The 17,315-nt window shown below is 39.0% G+C and overlaps 1 protein-coding gene across 2 annotated transcripts; it reads left to right on the forward strand.

Moving 5' to 3' along the window:
• Positions 1–8,813: 8,813 nt before the first annotated feature.
• On the forward strand, positions 8,814–16,905 carry LOC148875965 (putative aminotransferase TAT2). Of its 2 annotated transcripts, XM_088965827.1 has the most exons (7): positions 8,814–9,778; positions 10,165–10,504; positions 10,643–10,861; positions 12,934–12,993; positions 14,388–14,543; positions 14,622–14,715; positions 16,556–16,905. In XM_088965827.1, exons 1-7 carry the CDS (start codon positions 9,513–9,515, stop codon positions 16,672–16,674), a joined length of 1,254 nt encoding a protein of 417 aa, XP_088821953.1. In that variant the 5' UTR covers positions 8,814–9,512; the 3' UTR covers positions 16,675–16,905. The 2 variants fall into 2 exon arrangements, with proteins under 2 accessions (XP_088821953.1, XP_088821954.1); XM_088965828.1 differs by lacking the exon at positions 14,388–14,543.
• The last annotated feature ends 410 nt before the right edge of the window (positions 16,906–17,315 follow it).

Below are 17,315 nucleotides of genomic sequence, written 5' to 3' on the forward strand. Positions count from 1 at the left end.
TGATGCCTTGTGATTTTGACGCGTCATTGCTCGGATTTTGAGATACAGCATTGCAGCTTTACATCAAATCATCTCGTCAATCTGCATGCAACCCCTCCTATTCTCTTTCTTCATCATCATCTCTCTTTCTTTTTTGTTTGCTTTTGCATTTATAACCTTTTTTTTTTTCTTTTCTTTTTATTATTTAGCACAAGTAAGATATAAAAATAGCACCCATCCACTTTCCCTTTCAAGATGTCAAACAAACAAAACTTCCCAACTAAAGTTCCCAAATAAAACCAAAACATCGCCCCCATCATCTTCTCCCAAATAACTCGGCCTTCAAATGCAACTTTTCAGGCCGGTCTGACCATCCAACTCCTGTCAGAAGCTTTGGTTCAGACTACTTCAGAAGCCTTTTTTTTTTTTTTTTTTTTGAGTCCTTGGTTTAGAATTCGAACCGCCCGATTCGTTTTGGGTTGAACCGGAAGGTAGTTGACTTACATGTTGCAACAGCAATTTTTTGGGGAGAGAGGGAGTTTAATACAGATTTTATTTATATTTTGGGGGTTAATTTAATATTTAATAATGTGGAAATGGAAATTAAAGGAGCTCAGCTCGGCACCCGAGAGATTTCACGGAGGATCGCGCGTGACGACAATCTTAAGTCACCCGCCGCCCTCCAACAGTGCTTTGTAGTGCGAGACTTCACAGTCTCCCTTCCCGACTGTGCTCGTATGGGGTATCATCATCATTCATCGCTACTACACACAGTCTCACACAGAGCAGAGCTCCCCCCGATCTACAGACCAACTGGTAAACCTTGTGTCGAGGCCACTGGATGAGTTCATGTTTCAAGGTCTAGGCTTTTTTGTCTCGTATGGGATTTCGTAACCGGTTGTGGACCCCATATCATTCGCATTACGATTTACAACTATTAGTGTACATGGCTGTCGACTGAAAAGATGGAAAGAAAGAAAGAGAGAAAGAAACTTCGTCTTCTCCATGTGCACGGTGATTCTTTGGCTGGATTCCAAATTAAATCCACCATTAGCCGAATGAATGAGTATGACTATGACTACGTACGTTGTGTTGGGTTTGGGGCCTTAGGGCTTCTCTTCTGATGGGTTGGGATTTCGAGAGGTGCAGATGCAGCAAAGCAAGGCAAGCCAGCGACGTAAATCCCGGTCGTCGTCGTCGTCGTCGTCGTCGTCGTGTTAAGCTTCAACTTTGATAGAGCAGATGCTGGACCTTTTTACAGTTTGCAACTTTGTTCAGTTCTTTTAGCTTTTGGGGCTCCGAACCGGACGGACACTCACCGCCAAAAGTAGTGAAAGTTGCTACAGGGCTACGGTTATTTCGCATTTCAGGGGTCATCAACAGTATAACCACGTGAAATTTCTTAATAAATAACTCATTGATCGGAATCGTGGCCGTTTTTCAAACAAACGGTGCCACGTCGGATTCACAGGCGTTTCAACAAAAGCGCATGTATCCGATTGTTTGGTTCAGCCGATTGTTAAAAAATTGGGCATGACTCGAAAATTGGAACCCTTCGCTTTTTATGCATTGCTGAACCGTTTCTCCCAACGGTTGACTGATGCTTACTTCTCGGTACATACATCAAAAACGGTGATAAAAACTATCTTATCAAACAGTATAGCGTTGTGCACTGTCTGGTGGTAAAAGAGTTTTTTTTTTTAAAAAAAAAAAACGGGTCTTGAAAGCATAGTATTTTTTCATGAAAATCAGTTCCGAAAAGTGTCTAGCTGTGCTTGGAATCATGGCCATTTTTCAAAAAAAGGTGCCACATCGGATCCACATAGGCATTTCAACAAATACCCATGTATCTCATTGTTTGGTTCAGCCGATTATTAAAAAATCAGGCAGGACCCCATGTATTTCATGCATTCGTGAACCGTTTCTTCCAATAGTTGACTAATGTGTATCCTATGTGATCTTTACCTTTTAGCACATACATGAAAAATGGTGATGAAAATCACCTTACTAAGCAGTATAGTGTTATTCACTATCTACATGGCAGAAGCATTTTTTTTTTTAAATTGGTCCCAAAAAGCATTCACACTTCCTAACACCATGCATGTAAGTGTTCAAACTATTTTATCTCCGACTTTTATTATTATTATTATTATTATTATTATTATTATTATTATTATTGTATGTAGTGAACTATTAATAGAGAAGAGTGATGCTAAAAAGTTCCATATATAGAGTTCTCTATGGAGATTTTGCAATCTCTGTCTAAAAAAAAAAAAAAAAAAAAAAGTGTTGGTCGGTCAGCTTTACTTTCTTGCTAACTGCCCGTTTGGGAGGAATTTTGAGGAAGGGTTTCTAGTATTCCAAGGTTGGTCCAATACAAAAATCCAATAGGTTATGTTTGGTGAAAATCGGGAAGCTGAAATCAACTTTTGAAATGTCATTTTAACAACTGCTACATGAAGCTATTCTAGGTAGCTTATCAGACCAAGCTCGCTAAAACAAAGTGGTAGTGGCTGGCTCCTCTAAAATGCATAATTACTCCCAAACAGGTCCTAAGAATTAAAACTTTTAAAACTGTTAACTGTATATCTATGATCCAATAAAATTGTACTGGTTTCTTATAGAATTTAGTTTAGGCTCAGTGTGGAACACTTTTTCCAAACTGAGCCTTAATTTTCCTTTTTATTCATTTGGGCTACTGGTGAGAAACAACAAAATGCTCCACCTATGTATAGTTGCATTTAGTCAACTATTTGCAGCAACCATAAGCTAATTTAAGGGGGTATTTTGCAACATGAATATTTTCATTTTTATTTGTTTCTGAAATTGCCACGTCAGCAAAAAAAACAAAATCATGTTTTTAGATTATTTTCAAAGTGAAAAACAAGTTGGTATACACGTTTATGGAACCAACAAAAGAATAGTTTTAAAAGAACAACAAAATTTTTAGTATAGAAATTATATGATGTTGAATAATCAGATGACAACATGTTTTGAAATCAGGTTAAAGAACATCTTTTTTGTTAGGAGAATGACAGTTCAGCCTAAGTCAGAGTTTATAGGCTCAAAGTACTGTTGGGGTAGGTGCCAATTCGTAATTGATGTCAATTCACGGGTGGACATCGGTGTATAAGAATATAAATTAATCGAATTCGAATCGAATCAGACAATATCCGAATTTAAATCCAATTAAAAAATCTAATATTTGTGAAGTATAGCTGTGAAGTGGCCATAATATAATTGTGAAGTAGGAACTTAAAAGTTGAAACCATAAGGAAGGTGAGGAGGCCTCAATTACCAAATGTAATATAAGGGTATCCAAGACATCTCTTGATACAATGCAGCCTTCTATTAATAATCAAATATTCAAATGAATAATTTAAGATAATTTCCTTCCTTCTTTTTTTTTCTTAATTTCCTCTTTGATATTCTATTTTGTATGGGTGAGGGGTGGGGGAGTTTTATTTTCGAATTAGATTATAACAACATTGTTAGTATGTATTGGAAGGATGCTAACCTTCCTCTTAGGAGGTCAAAAGAAAAAATCTAATGCTAACCTTGCTCTATTGCCGTAGATATGGCACATGATCGTGTCAAGTCTGGGCATATCACGTGTAAAGGGACATAAATACCCTCTCACGGAGAAGAAGGCAAGTGGGGAGAACTGAGACGACTGTCAAATAAGGAAATTTACAAATAAAACATTGTATTTGATGTTTTACTTTCTCTCCTCTCTCTAACGCCATGCATGCGAATTGATGCAAATGGGATTTTCTACTTGCTTTTCCGACCCAATCTTGAATTGCAACAACACATCTCTATTATGAATTAAGATGGAGAGATATGTGGCTGCAATTCACAGTGGGTAGAGTATAGAGTGGGTGAGAAAAGTGGGGTCCGGATGTAGTAGCACTTTAGGTAAATACAATGAGTAAACACATAATAGATGTGTGACATATGTCCTATTGGGCCTTTCATACGTTTTTTATTCTGTTAGGCAGAAATTATTCATTATTTATTATTTTTATCAAAATAATTAAAAATAAAAAAAAAATAGAAAAGTAAAACACAAATGTGTCTCAAATCCTAACATGTTTAGGTTTTTCTTTTTTATTATTTTTATTTTTAATTATCTTAACAAAGATAATAAGATAATAGATCATTTCTGCCTTACAGAGTAAAAACATTTGAATGAAAAGTGCATTAACTGAGACACGTGTCACACAACTATTACGAGTTCACTCATTGTGCTTACCTAACGTGCCTACTACATCCGGACCCGGAAAAGTGAGAAGAAAATCTGGGTTTGCACATTGATGTATTTGGTTTGAAAGAAAAGGAAGGGAAACTTCTTAAGTTTAAATCAAGAACAACATTTCTCAATTTAGGTAGTGTTTGGTTCTATTGTCATTTTCTATAAACAATAGTACCATATCAAAGTCATATCTTTTTTTTTGAAAAATGGCAAAAAAAAATGCATCAGCATATGCTGTTTGGTTAGGAATTAAAAAAAAAAAACACTAAAAAGAGAACACAACCTTCTCTAACGTGGCATAACAATGAAATTGTTGATGGCGGATTTGGCCCTCCAATGATACCGTGACACATGGCATAATGGAACAACTGGATGACACATGGACACCACCTAAGCGAGGACTTGGAGTCCCAAATCGCGGTTTCTCTTCACCCCGACTTGGCGACCTGCCATTACCACCAACCTAATGACCTCGACCACAACTCAAGTCGGCTAGAAGCACCTCGTCGAAGGTCGACCTGTAGCACCTCATCACTGGCCGAAGTGACCTTGAAGCTCGGAGCAACATCCCTCGAGGGCATGCTGACCTGACCGAGGTCCAGATGGTGACCTGCGAGATGTGCTCATTGACAAATTCAGCATGCATATCCCAACACTCTCACATTTCTTGGAAGTTGGCCCACATACCGAACGTCCCGGAGGGTGATCAGCATGCATGGTGGTTATTTTCGAGGATCTTGGACCGGTTAGGCGACCTCCCAGAAATCTCGGATGCGGTGCATGAAGCCCACACCAAACAATGCCTATATAAAGGCACCAACTCCAATGACAGAAGGGAGACACGATTAAGTACATTCTAGCTCTTATACTTTCTGATTTTTAACTCACAATCTACTACAAGAATACTATCTTAAGCATCGGAGTGACCTCACCAGGTTAGCCACCCCGGGTCCTCTAACAATGTTTCCTTGCAAGTCTTTTTGAAGAGTTACCCAACTCGGCACCCAAGCAACTTCCTAATTTAATCCAGTCAGTTTGGCATTCAAACCTTTATCCAGCCAAAATACTCTAAGTCGACCTCTCAATCATCAGACACCAGAAATTAGTCAGAACAACAAGTAACTGGCAAAAAACGATTTATCAGAAACCAAAGATCAAAATAGAAAAAAAAAAAAAAGCACTGAGCACACAATACCTTTTATCGGAAAACGCAAAACGGCAATAGAAATAAATACTGCCCTAATGGGTGTTGCATGTTTAATATCTTGGCTTTATCATTCGAATATGAGGACGGCTTAGATAAGTTCAAAGTACAAACATCTATACCACCCTTTATATTGAATTATCTTTTGGGAGTGTTGGAGGAAATGTCAAATTGACAACACGTCATACATGAGAGATGTTCATGACGTGTGGCTAATTGGCTAAACCACAATGAACAATTGTGTGTTATTTTCCAAGCATTTAACTTTCCTTTTTTATTGTTGGGAACATTTCCAATACTAGTTTCAAGTACAAGTGTTTAGATTTGAAACATTGAAGATACCAACTACAAAATACCATTCAGATTAATATCAATTAAGAATTATTAATATTATATTTAAATCTTTTGACAATCAAGAGGGGTGATTTGGCCATTCGGCTGATCTAGTGACACGTGGCATTTGTCTTTGTATTTTGACACTTCGACGGCACATGGATAGTTGTATATCTCGCCAAGTCAAGGAGATGCATCTCATAATCAGTCCAAGGCGCCTTATATATAGTTTGGACACCTCATACACATCTCGGGCACCTCATCTAGCGTTGACCTGTGGTATATCATCAATATTGGTCTAAGGGATCTCGGTGTGAGGAGTGACCTCTGTTTAGGACTTGCCAACAACCTATGGTACCTGTCAATATTGGTCCAAGGAACCTAGGCGTGAGGAGCGACCTCCTTCAAGGATTTGTCAACCTAATTGAGGTCCAGGTGGTGACCTGCGAAACGTGCTCGCCGGCCTCCTTCACGGGCGTCCCATCATTCCTGGGTCCTCCGAAAGTCAACTCCCACACTGAATGTTCTAAACAAAGGCATGACGATTTAACTCTTATAGCTCTCTAGCTCTCTTGCTTTTTAGCTCTTAATACACTTATTATTGACTTAATTAAGCATCGAAATACCCACATCGAGAAAACATTTTGAACACTCTAATCTCTCTCTTCTTGCAGCTTGACGACCTACTCAATTCAGTAGGGGTGTTCACGGGTCGGGTTGGGTCGGTTTATTGGGGTTTTCCCAACCAAACCAACCTGGTTGGGTTACCTGAGGTGGAAACCGAAACCGACCCACTAATAGGCCAAACCGACCTGGTCGGTTTGAGTCGGGTTAGGTCGGTTTTGGTTTTGCTCATGTACAAAAGGACACCTAATTGAATTCTAATTGTAATTACCTAATGGGTTGCCTATTTGGTGTAAAATATTATAGAAAGTTAGAAACTATGATAGATTGTCTATTCTAATTGTAATTGCCTAATGGGCCTTCTAGTTCTAGTAGAAGACTTGTTATAGTTAAGTAAGAAACTATTCAAACTAGAAACTACCGAACTAGTAAAAGACTAGTTCGGTTCAGGTCAGGTTAGTTTTGATTTTCACACAAGAAAACCAAAACTAACCCAATATATCGATTTATATATTTTTCCAACCCGAAACCGACGGATACTAATGAAAACCCGACCAAGTCAGGTTGGATCGGTCCCATTTCGTCGGTTGGGCATTCTTATGATCAGACGTACAATTCAGTATCCGAGACGGGGAGCACCAGGTCGCACGTCATCTTTTTAGTAAAATTTAGTTGATTATAAAAGAATAAAAAATGAATAAAAGTAAGCGATTAAAATATTCTGATATAATTAAATAGCTTCAATGATCTTCCAAGGGCTATACTACTTAAGTTCTCTGTTGACAGTGATTGGGTGCCACTGATGTGCCATACTTTGACATCTCAGGTCATCACATGTTTATGTCCAGAATGGGTTGACCACACGATAGTGACCTTCACGACTGTGATTTTCGTCATTTCCCTATCAAGCGTAGGGTGTTGAGTTGATGAGATGGGGCCCAATGATTGGTGATACTGTTACGGGCCAATTAAGCTAACCCACATACGCACTCTGCATCAACATTCATGTCACAGTACCTATCTGGATCTTCCTAATAAACTCATATATTTCTTTCAACCTCGTACCCGACACATGGTGGTCATGAAAGGAGTGGGGCCCAACTTGATTCTTTTGCATCGGACGACCAGATCCGGTATAGCCTTGTAGATGGGGTCCGTTCAGTGAGAATCCCTGATTCTTTCACAGTACTGGAAATGGCTATTGGGCAAGTATCCGTCAGTTCGGATCCTCACCTGCTCCATTTTAATATCTGATTTGATGATTGTGTGTACCGGGTGTACCGATAATGGGTCTTGGGCTGGGCTGCGGCCTGCGGGCGGTACCAAGTTGAAGTTAGCCCAGCGATGCTCTGGTGGGTGCGGGTTGAGTTAATAATGACTCGTGATGGGAGAGTGGACAAGCCGTCCACGCAGATTGCAGAGGTGGGGTTGTGTTGTCCCCATCAGTTGATGTTGTTTGACAGGGAGTTGGAGTAGATTGAACTGATGGATTTGCAATCCCAATTAGATAATTAAAATCATCTGTTCTGTTTTATGATGTGGGGTTATTTTTAATGCCACGTTGTCATCCGTATATCCCTGTTGATAAGGACCCTTGGACCAACGACGTGTCCTCTCCTGTCCAATCACATGTCCCTGTCTTTAACTACTCTTTTTCCATACTTCGTCGTATCCAAAAAATCGTTAGTGGTCCCCATCTGGGAGCCCCCTCCAGCCCTCCTCTTGACGTCGGATTTGCATTTTGTAATTTGTTGTCGTAGACGTCTCTGGGCCTTATACTTAACCACCAGGTCCACCACCCATCCCATGTTTCAGACCCACCATTGCAGGGGCTGGGCTAAAACAATGGTATCCAACAGATGGGCCCAATAAGATTATCGTTAACTTGATTTTTGGCCCAGAATAAGAATTATACGGCAATATCTATGTCCATTTCAATTACTACCAAAAGAACAGCAGTAGATTATTGTCTCTGTCTCTACATCTCTCTGTCTCGGTCTCTGCATCGATTTATCCATATTTGATAGTAGATTTATCAATCTCTTTTTTTTTTTTTTCATTTTTATACAGATTTTTGTAGCATTGTTTTTGTAAGATGCTAGATTTGAGGATTTTGAACATAGAAATCATTGTTCGGTAACAACTGGGAGTTCATCAACAACCCAAATAGTCGAATGCTACAGTTTTTTGAAGTACAGTGTGGTGAAGTTGGAATTTGGGCCAATTGGTTTTTTCGTTACTTCCACCAGCAATGCTCTCTCCTGGGTCCTGGTCTCAACTCTCGTGCTTCCAACTCCAGGTATTCGCTTTTATGTCTGTGATGCGTGACTGCAAGTCTGTAACTGCATGCTTATACACAACTCCAGTAGAAGAATTGGCGGTGTCCGCTTATAAAAACATTCCATAATCGATTAAAAGAAAACATCTACAGTGCAATCTTTGTTGGGCTTGTGCTGCTGCTCAGCTGCTGTGCTAGTATCAGACAATTCTTTTTCGATACAAGCATCTGCAAGACTGCCACCTGTTTGACAAGAGTCTTCGTCTTAACCAAGAAAGAAAGAGAAAAGGGTCCAGGATGTAATGGAACTTGGTATGGATATGCTTCATTCTTTTTGTCAAAGCCAGTATTCTTGGCCTGCTCAGTGTACATGGCGGAGCTGTAGTTGGAGATACACGTGAGGGATGCTCTGTTGAAGCCCATTCACTATTTACTTGTCGGAAGTCGGAACTTTACATTGCTTTAGCGTCGTATGCATCTTCTGTACATGTTTGGTCTTCTTTCTTGTGTGCTTGCTGCCAATTTCGCTACTGTATTTCTAGGATTCTTCCACAACTTTCCTCGGTGCTTTGGACTAGATGGGCCAAATTTACATGAGCCTGAGCCCAAGCTCTTGTTGGGCTGAACCTTGTTGGGCTCATCCTCATCACTCTTCACTCGCCACTCACCATCAGGCATCAGCCGATGTTGTGGTTTGTGGACTTTCTGGTTTACACTCTGCTGGAGTGCGACTTCTGTACTGATTTCAACCATCAAGAACCATGCAACTATTACCTGGGAGGCAGAAACAACAGATGTACAAGTTATAGGGACGAAAGAATTGAAGAAAATAAGTCTATATGGAGAACGGGGAATCCAAGAGATGGGGTTTCGTAGCGAACCAGGGGCTCAACGTAGCATCCACTTTCTCCATCAGAGGAACTCTGAAGATGCTCATGGATGCTGCTGCAGGTCAGAGATCGATTATTCATCTCGGTCAAGGGGATCCTTCTGTCTTTCCGTGTTTTCGAACTTCTCAGATTGCCGAAGATGCCGTTGCTGATGCTCTTCGCTCCGCCAAGTTTAATTCTTACGCTCCCCCGCTTGGCATTCTCCCGGCGAGAAGGTACTTCAATGAAAGATTTGATTAAAATTTGGAATTTTCCTCTTTAACCTGGTACCCATTGAACTAATGTTGAAACTAACCTTGCATCTATTAGGCATTTGCTTTGCATTTTTCACCTGGTTATCTTCATGTTTTCTGGTTAATTCCAGGCTTCCAGCTTCGTTACTCTTTCACAGTTTCAGACTTCGTACTTTGAGTTCGCAAATTTATCCAGATCCAGAAGTGATTGACCATTTACGATATTGTTTCCTTCCTCGATAAATTTTAATATTCCACTATTGGATAACAGAGTTTACTATATTTTTATTTTTCCCCTAAGTTTTTTATTTTATATTTATATATTTTGAATTGTCCTTTTATTAAAGCTCACAATTCTCTTTTAATAGAGCTATTGCTGAATATCTTTCAAATGATCTTCCATACAAGTTATCGCCGGATGATGTTTTCCTCACTCCTGGTTGTAAACAATCTATTGACGTTGTTGTGAGTGTTCTTGCTCGCCCCGGCGCAAATGTTTTGCTTCCAAGACCAGGCTTCCCGCATTATGAAGCTTGTGCATCTCTTAACCATCTTGAAGTTCGGCATTTTGATCTTCTCCCTGAAAAAGGTTGGGAGGTTGATCTTGACGCAGTTGAAGCTCTTGCAGACGAGAACTCCGTTGCCTTGGTTATTGTTAACCCGGGAAATCCATGTGGAAATGTTTTCAATTATCAGCACTTGGAGAAGGTGAGTAGTATATGATGTTTCCTACTTGCCTCAGTCTCTATACTTGAAATCTTATTGGGAATTTTGTTCTTCGTTAGCATCATTCAAAGAAATTCGGATGGATGTCATGCTACGGTTCTTGTTTTCTATTGTATATAGATTACTGAGACTGCAAGAAGGCTTGGAATTCTGGTAATTGCGGATGAAGTCTATGGCCATCTTACTTTTGGAAGCAACCCATTTGTGCCGATGGGAGTTTTTGGGTCGACAATTCCCGTCCTTACACTTGGTTCCTTGTCAAAGAGGTGGATGGTTCCTGGGTGGAGGCTTGGTTGGATTGTGACAAGTGATCCCAACGGGATTCTCAAGAAAACCAAGGTTCTTTCTTACCGTCTCTGTTATTCTTTACCATTAGTGTTATCTTCCGATGATTTCCTCATTCATGGCACAGAACTATATTTCCGTGATATCATTAACATCATTAAATACAATTTTCTATACCGTAAGTATGTTTTCAGAAAACCATCAAGGTTTTGATACAGTAAGTGTATTTTCAGGAAACTTAGAAAATTTTCAGTGTTCTACACTAATAGATTTAAGTGTGTCATATTGATCAAGAAAAAAAAAATTTAAGTGTCATATTGATCAAGAAAAAAAAAATTAAGTGTGTCATGTTATGGATGCCTCCAGGAGATCTCCTACGTCAAATGATAAAAAAAGCTCATTCTTAACCATGTCATTTATATATTTTACAATTCTGAAAGGATCACATAGCTGTCCACAAAGTATTGAAGCCAAACCATGCCATGCCAAAAATGCCACGTAAACAAGAGAAGAATATCTACTTTTGTGTTCCCTCCTCTAACAGAGAGAAAACTGAGGATAACAATTCCCCTAGCCATGTGGTTCAGTGTGTTTATGACCAAACTTTCTTTTGGATAGCGATGAGGGCGGATTTGGCCCTCCAATGACATTGTGAGACGTGATATCTCGGAACAACTGGGTGACACCCGGAACCACTTAGGCAACAACTTGCCTTAGCCAAGATGATGGTGACCTGGCACAGGCACCGACTTGGCGACTTGGCATAGGTGCCAAACTGGCGACCTCGACCACAATTCAGGTCGACAAGAAGCACCTCGTCCAGGGCCGACCTGCAGCACCTCATCACTAGCCGAAGTGACCTCGACGCAAGGAGCGACCTCCTTCGAGGGCGTGCCGGCCTATTTAAGGTCTAGGTGGCGACCTGCGAGACATGCTCGCCGACTAATTCGGCATGCCTATCCCAACCCCAATGGCATAGGGGGGGGGGCAAGTAAGCATATTCTAGCTCTCATACTTCATGAATTTTAGCTTGCAGTCTACTATGAGAGTACTGACTTAATCATTTGAGCGACCTCGCCGGGTTAGCCACCCCGAGTCCTCGACATTGATTCCTTGTAGGTCTCTAAAGAACTACAAAGCTCAACAATCAATCTAGCTCGGCCCTCTGGTCAGCTCGTCACCTAATATGTAGCTTGGCACCTAATAGGCTGCTCAGTACTTTGGTCAACTCGGCACCTAATAGGTAGTTCGGCCCTCTAGTCAGCTCGTCACCTAATATGCAGCTCGGCCTCCAGGTCCTCACCCAGCAAAATTCTCCACTTCAGCCTCTGAGTCATCGGCCACTTGGAAGCAGACCGAATGATGAGGTACTTAGCACAAAAAATTGGTACTTCACCAAAAATTGATTCATCAGATAGCATTCACGCCTTATCACTTGATTGACTGCATTGTCTCCTGATGCTTATAGCTGAATCAATTGCCAGATTTTATGCTATTTTTAAAATGCAATGGGCATTTAATCCGTCTGACTTTTGATCTAGCTTGTCAAATGTTGTTGCCCTGATACCACATCCATTGCATCACTGATAAGCTCAACAAACTTCGAATTTGAAGCCTTTGTCCTGATGTGGATGATTTCAATCTGAATGACTTACTTCCCTTTTCTTTTTCTGTTTTCCCCTTTATTGTGGGGGTGGAGAAGTGGTGGGAAAGGTGGGAGGATTCTGTTTTAAACCAACTCTCTGTGGAAGATGTACTCGGGTTGATGATCAAAGATTTTATGAGTTGACCAACAAGCACACTTTTTCATTATAACATGTCAGATCATAGAACATGATAACTGATCATTTTTAGAGGTCTGCTTTCTTTATTAATTGTTATCAATTAGTGATTGCTTGTTGTGAATTGAAGGTTCCCCCACCTGAAATATTAAAAAACATTTTGTATTTCTTAATCCCTTTTGCAGTGATTTACATGCTTACAGTGGCGTTCTATTCCATATATTAAATGACATACAAAAAAGGATGATAAAATTTTTCAATTTTCATGGACTTCATCAATGACTTTATGCATTCTACTTGGGCAAATACTAACTTATCTTATGGTCTCGTCTTTCTTCTTCTCAGATTGTTGATTGCCTTCAGGGATATCTCAATATCTACCCTGATCCTGTAACTTTTATTCAGGTTTGTACAGTTTGAAGAAAATGCATCTTATAACAAGGTGGCTTGTATCAAGTTACAGGCTTGTACATAATTTTCTTGGATAAATAAGGTGCCTTGTATCAAGTTACATGGTGCAAATCCAAGAGATCTTGCTGCTTGAAAATCATTTGAACTCACATAATCCAATGCTAATGTTCCTATATTAATATAGATGATTTGTACAAGTCAAGAAATCACACTGATGGAAGAGGAAACCAAGATTTTGAAATCTATACAATCCACAAAATTTAACAAAAGAAACTGAAGTTCAATTGTCTCTCAATTTTATTCCCTTGTTTTCTCCAACAGTAGATCATTCCCCTTCATTAATCAACTTCTAATCTTACCCCTACAACATCTTATGACAGTCCTGAACTGATGCATGATACGAAATTGTTCCCAACTTCATAAATATAGGAACTTTGGAAAAAACAATACTGACCCATTTATTCCAATTTCCTAAGTAAATCGTAACTTCAAGTGCTTTAAAAACAAAAGTATTCATTAAATGGTTTCCAACCAATCCTTGTGACCCTTAATTTTATCCCAAGTATGGGATCATATGATGGCTTTAGTTCCAGATTTGCTAAAATAGATGTTCCAACCAGTTCTTTGTTAGTGTTAACAAGCTTGCATATGTTTGTGCTCTCACAGTAAGCTGCAGGTTTCAAAATCATGAATACTTGGGAAGAAGTCTAATGATCCAGATGTTAAACACATTTTATTGATAAAAATAAAGTCTAATGATCCCGAGTCCAGGACACATCTTTTAGTCTTTTATTTCTGGGGTTATCAGAAAACAAGGAAACAATTTAGTACCAAAATAACAAGTCACGAATCAAGATGGACCTTTTGTGTTCAGACATGAGTTTGGTCTTTGTGCCATAGCAGGTCTTTGCTCTCGACGGGTTTTGTTCTCCTAAATCATTTTTTATTCATTTTAATTGATTTCTCTTTATTGCCAGTTCCTGTGTAAAAGAATTTTGAAGATTTGTAATCTTCTGAAAAGTAAAGTTTTGGATTTATGTGATTTGTGATCTTCAGAATAAAAGAAATAGAGAAAGATAGGTCATTGTTCTCTGTTGTATGCTCCTCTAAGAAGTTAAGACTTAAGACTCAGGTACCATTTTCTTCTTGTGGTTATGATATCATGGTATTGGTTAATGGTCATTAAAAACTAATGTTTTACATCTAGAGTGTTCCTTGGCAATACCACTTTTTCACTCACCAGGACTCAAAAATGACTGTAGACAACTGCTATCAACGTATATGTGATGTTTCTTTGTAAAGGTGAAAAAGCTAAAATTGAGCTTGATAAAATGCTTTCTTGTTATCCTCTTTTCCTATGTTGTATGATATTATGTTCGATGTATCAGGGTGCAGTTCCTCGTATCCTTGGAAATACTAAAGATGATTTCTTTAAGAAGATCATTGATATGTTTATGCAAGCTTCAGAAATTTGTTTTGAGAGCATAAAGTCGATTGACTGCATTACTTGCCCAGTTAAACCAGAGGGTTCCATGTTTATAATGGTGGGGACAGAAATATTTGGGCTGTGCTTGAAAATAAGGAGGTTCTGGATATCTTTTAGCTTATGTGTTGTGATGCAGGTGAAGCTGAACATATCACTTCTAGAAGACATTAAAGATGATACAGACTTCTGTTTAAAGCTAGCCAAAGAGGAATCTGTGATTGTTCTGCCAGGTGAGGAAAAAAATTACCTACTTTTCAGAATTAGTTCATATGAAGATTGCATGTTTTGTGCTGGAAATATTCCTCTAGCACCAACCTCTCTTTAGACATATTAGTTTCTGTAAGCGTTATCATGTGCTGAAAGGAGGTCAATTGCACTTTTCTGCTAATGTAAAACATATCTTCTCTGTGGGTGAAGCATAACTTTGGAATTCTTTATATCCTCCCATTCTGGTGAGCTTTATGCATTTCTCTTGGCATCTATGTATTTGCTTTATGACACAAATTTCCATTATCATGTATTGTTGGATCTGTGAGTGAGTAGAGCAATAGTAAAACTTATTTTGGGGACCTGTTGACAGCTTCAGAAAGATGTGGCATGGGAGGTTGGGGAAATTTTACACACAAAAAAAGCTAATATAGTTGTAGTAAAGTAAAATAGAATGTCTTTCCTATTTCACTTTTGTTTTTTAAGGAAAAATTCCTGAACTTTGGGGGTTGTGTCAAGTCAGTCCCCTAACTTTAAAACATGTCTTTGCAGTACCTTGAACTTTCAAATTGTGTCCAATAGTTCCCTACCGTTAGTTGACTGTTAGTCAGCACCATCATGTGACATCAGATACGCATTAAATAATTTCAAAATGGCAAAATTACCCTTTATTACCCATTCCGTCTGAGTGTTAGAAGAAGGAAAGGGGAAAAGGGTTATGAAACCGGACACCGATCAACTGTTGAAGCTCCCGCTCCCTTGTTCAAGCTCCCCCATTCAATGATCAACAGTAACCGGATGATCACCTTTCCAGTTTCCTAACCCTTCTTCCCCTTTCCTTCTTTTAACACTCAGACAAAATGGGTAAAATGGTCAGAAAAATATCATAAAGGGTAATTTTGCCATTTTGAAATTATTTAATGCGTAATTGATGTCATGTGACGGTGTTGACTAATGCTCAACTAACGATAGGGACCTGTTAGACACAATTTGAAAGTTCAAGGTACTGCATAGACATGTTTTGAAGTTCGGGGACTGACTTGACACAACCTCCAAAGGTCAGGGTACTGTTCAGGAATTTTCCCTTTTTTTATTTGTTTAAACATTTCCAGGTCAATGTGCAACTGCGAACTGATAGTTTTGTTCAGACCTCAGAACATAAGAGCACGCAAATTGTGCATCAAATGATTCTTTCTTTGTTCTTGCATTTTTAAATGATGATTTTTCTGCTTCTCTTCTCAATCATATGATCTTCTTAGCCAATCTTTCAGTGAATAAAAGTGTTATTTTGTTAAACTAACCTTACATGCACTAATCAGAAGACACTTTGCCCATATATGTCTACGAATACTGAGGCACCAGTAGGTGGCTTGGTTTCCATAACACTATGGCCAAGGTTTATGACATTATCATTGACTAATATGAAGATCATTGTAAAAGGTTTGTCTGTTAAAGCAGCATTCTTGGCAGATGAATGATTCTTACTCTGGAGGTCAGAGTCAGGTTTCATTCGTGATTAGTAACTTTTACGTAATAGGCTGTGTGCTAGTGTCGGAACTATAGTATTGATCATGTGTACATGGAAATGCATGGTTGAGTGTTCAAGCAAGTGAATGGTTCTTACTCCGGAGGATAGACCCAGGTTATTATTGGTCATGTTTAGTCAGTCGCTTTCATGTAATGGGCTGTGGTAGTATCGGGGCTCTGGTATTATCAGTCATGCATATATGGAATGTGATTGAATGATTCATAAAAGTACTTCCTTGGGCATAAGTTTTCTTTGCCTTAATGTAGGAATTTGCAATAACTTAATGGTGGTTAGACATATCATTGATCAATGACTTGGGATGATATTTCTTGCAGGAATTTCGGTGGGACTGAAAAACTGGCTCCGCATAACTTTTGCAATGGAGCTGTCTTCTCTTAAAGATGCCATGGAGAGGGTAAGGTCGTTCTGCCAGAGGCATGCCAAACAACAGTAGTGGTGCAGAGAATCTACTTGTCCAGGTAGAGAAAACAATGACTACTATTGCAATGGAGAAGTCAACTGCTTGTTGGTTTCCGTTCTCCATTTACAGTTCTGCTTTTTGTTATTTGCTTCTTATTCTTTGTTTTCTTTGAAAAGTTAAGACTTAAAAAGAGGGAATGCTATTTCAATGTTGGTTGGGAATATGACATCCTAAGAAAAATGAAACTTCTGTCAAAAGTCAAAATTGTTAAGTCTGTTATTGAAGTGGACAAGTATACTGATGAATCATTTTCCTTAGTCATCTTCCACCAGTGCAGGGGTTCCAACTCTACCTGCATCTTCTTCGACAGGAACACCTTCGGTGCCCTCTGTTAAGGATAACACTGTCTTGAACAGAGTTGCTATCGATGTATTGATAAACTTAAATCAACTCAAAAAATAAATAAAAAACTAAAATTAAAAGACATCTCCAATGTCCAAACTTGCACTTGATTGCATATTATGTCATTAGGCAATTGTATAGATAATTTAGTGGGAATCCCAAGTCTTTATTCTGAATATACAACTTTCAAAAAGCGAGGGAAATAAACAAGACTTAAAAGCTAAAATCTTTTGTTAATCTACCTTTTCCCGGTTACTTTGTTTACACCACTC

The sequence above is a fragment of the Nelumbo lutea genome, chromosome 1, assembly GCF_056320005.1.
Source record: "Nelumbo lutea isolate HS-2025 chromosome 1, American lotus-T2T, whole genome shotgun sequence".
NCBI lineage: Eukaryota > Viridiplantae > Streptophyta > Magnoliopsida > Proteales > Nelumbonaceae > Nelumbo > Nelumbo lutea.

What these genes read in the sequence shown, in the direction of transcription:
- LOC148875965 (XM_088965827.1), top strand. Translation starts at nt 9,513, where the DNA reads ATGGAGAACGGGGAATCCAAGAGATGGGGTTTCGTAGCGAACCAGGGG. An exon ending in GGCATTCTCCCGGCGAGAAG is followed by an intron (nt 9,779 to 10,164) that starts GTACTTCAATGA and finishes CTCTTTTAATAG; the next exon opens with AGCTATTGCTGAATATCTTT. An exon ending in ATTATCAGCACTTGGAGAAG is followed by an intron (nt 10,505 to 10,642) that starts GTGAGTAGTATA and finishes TATTGTATATAG; the next exon opens with ATTACTGAGACTGCAAGAAG.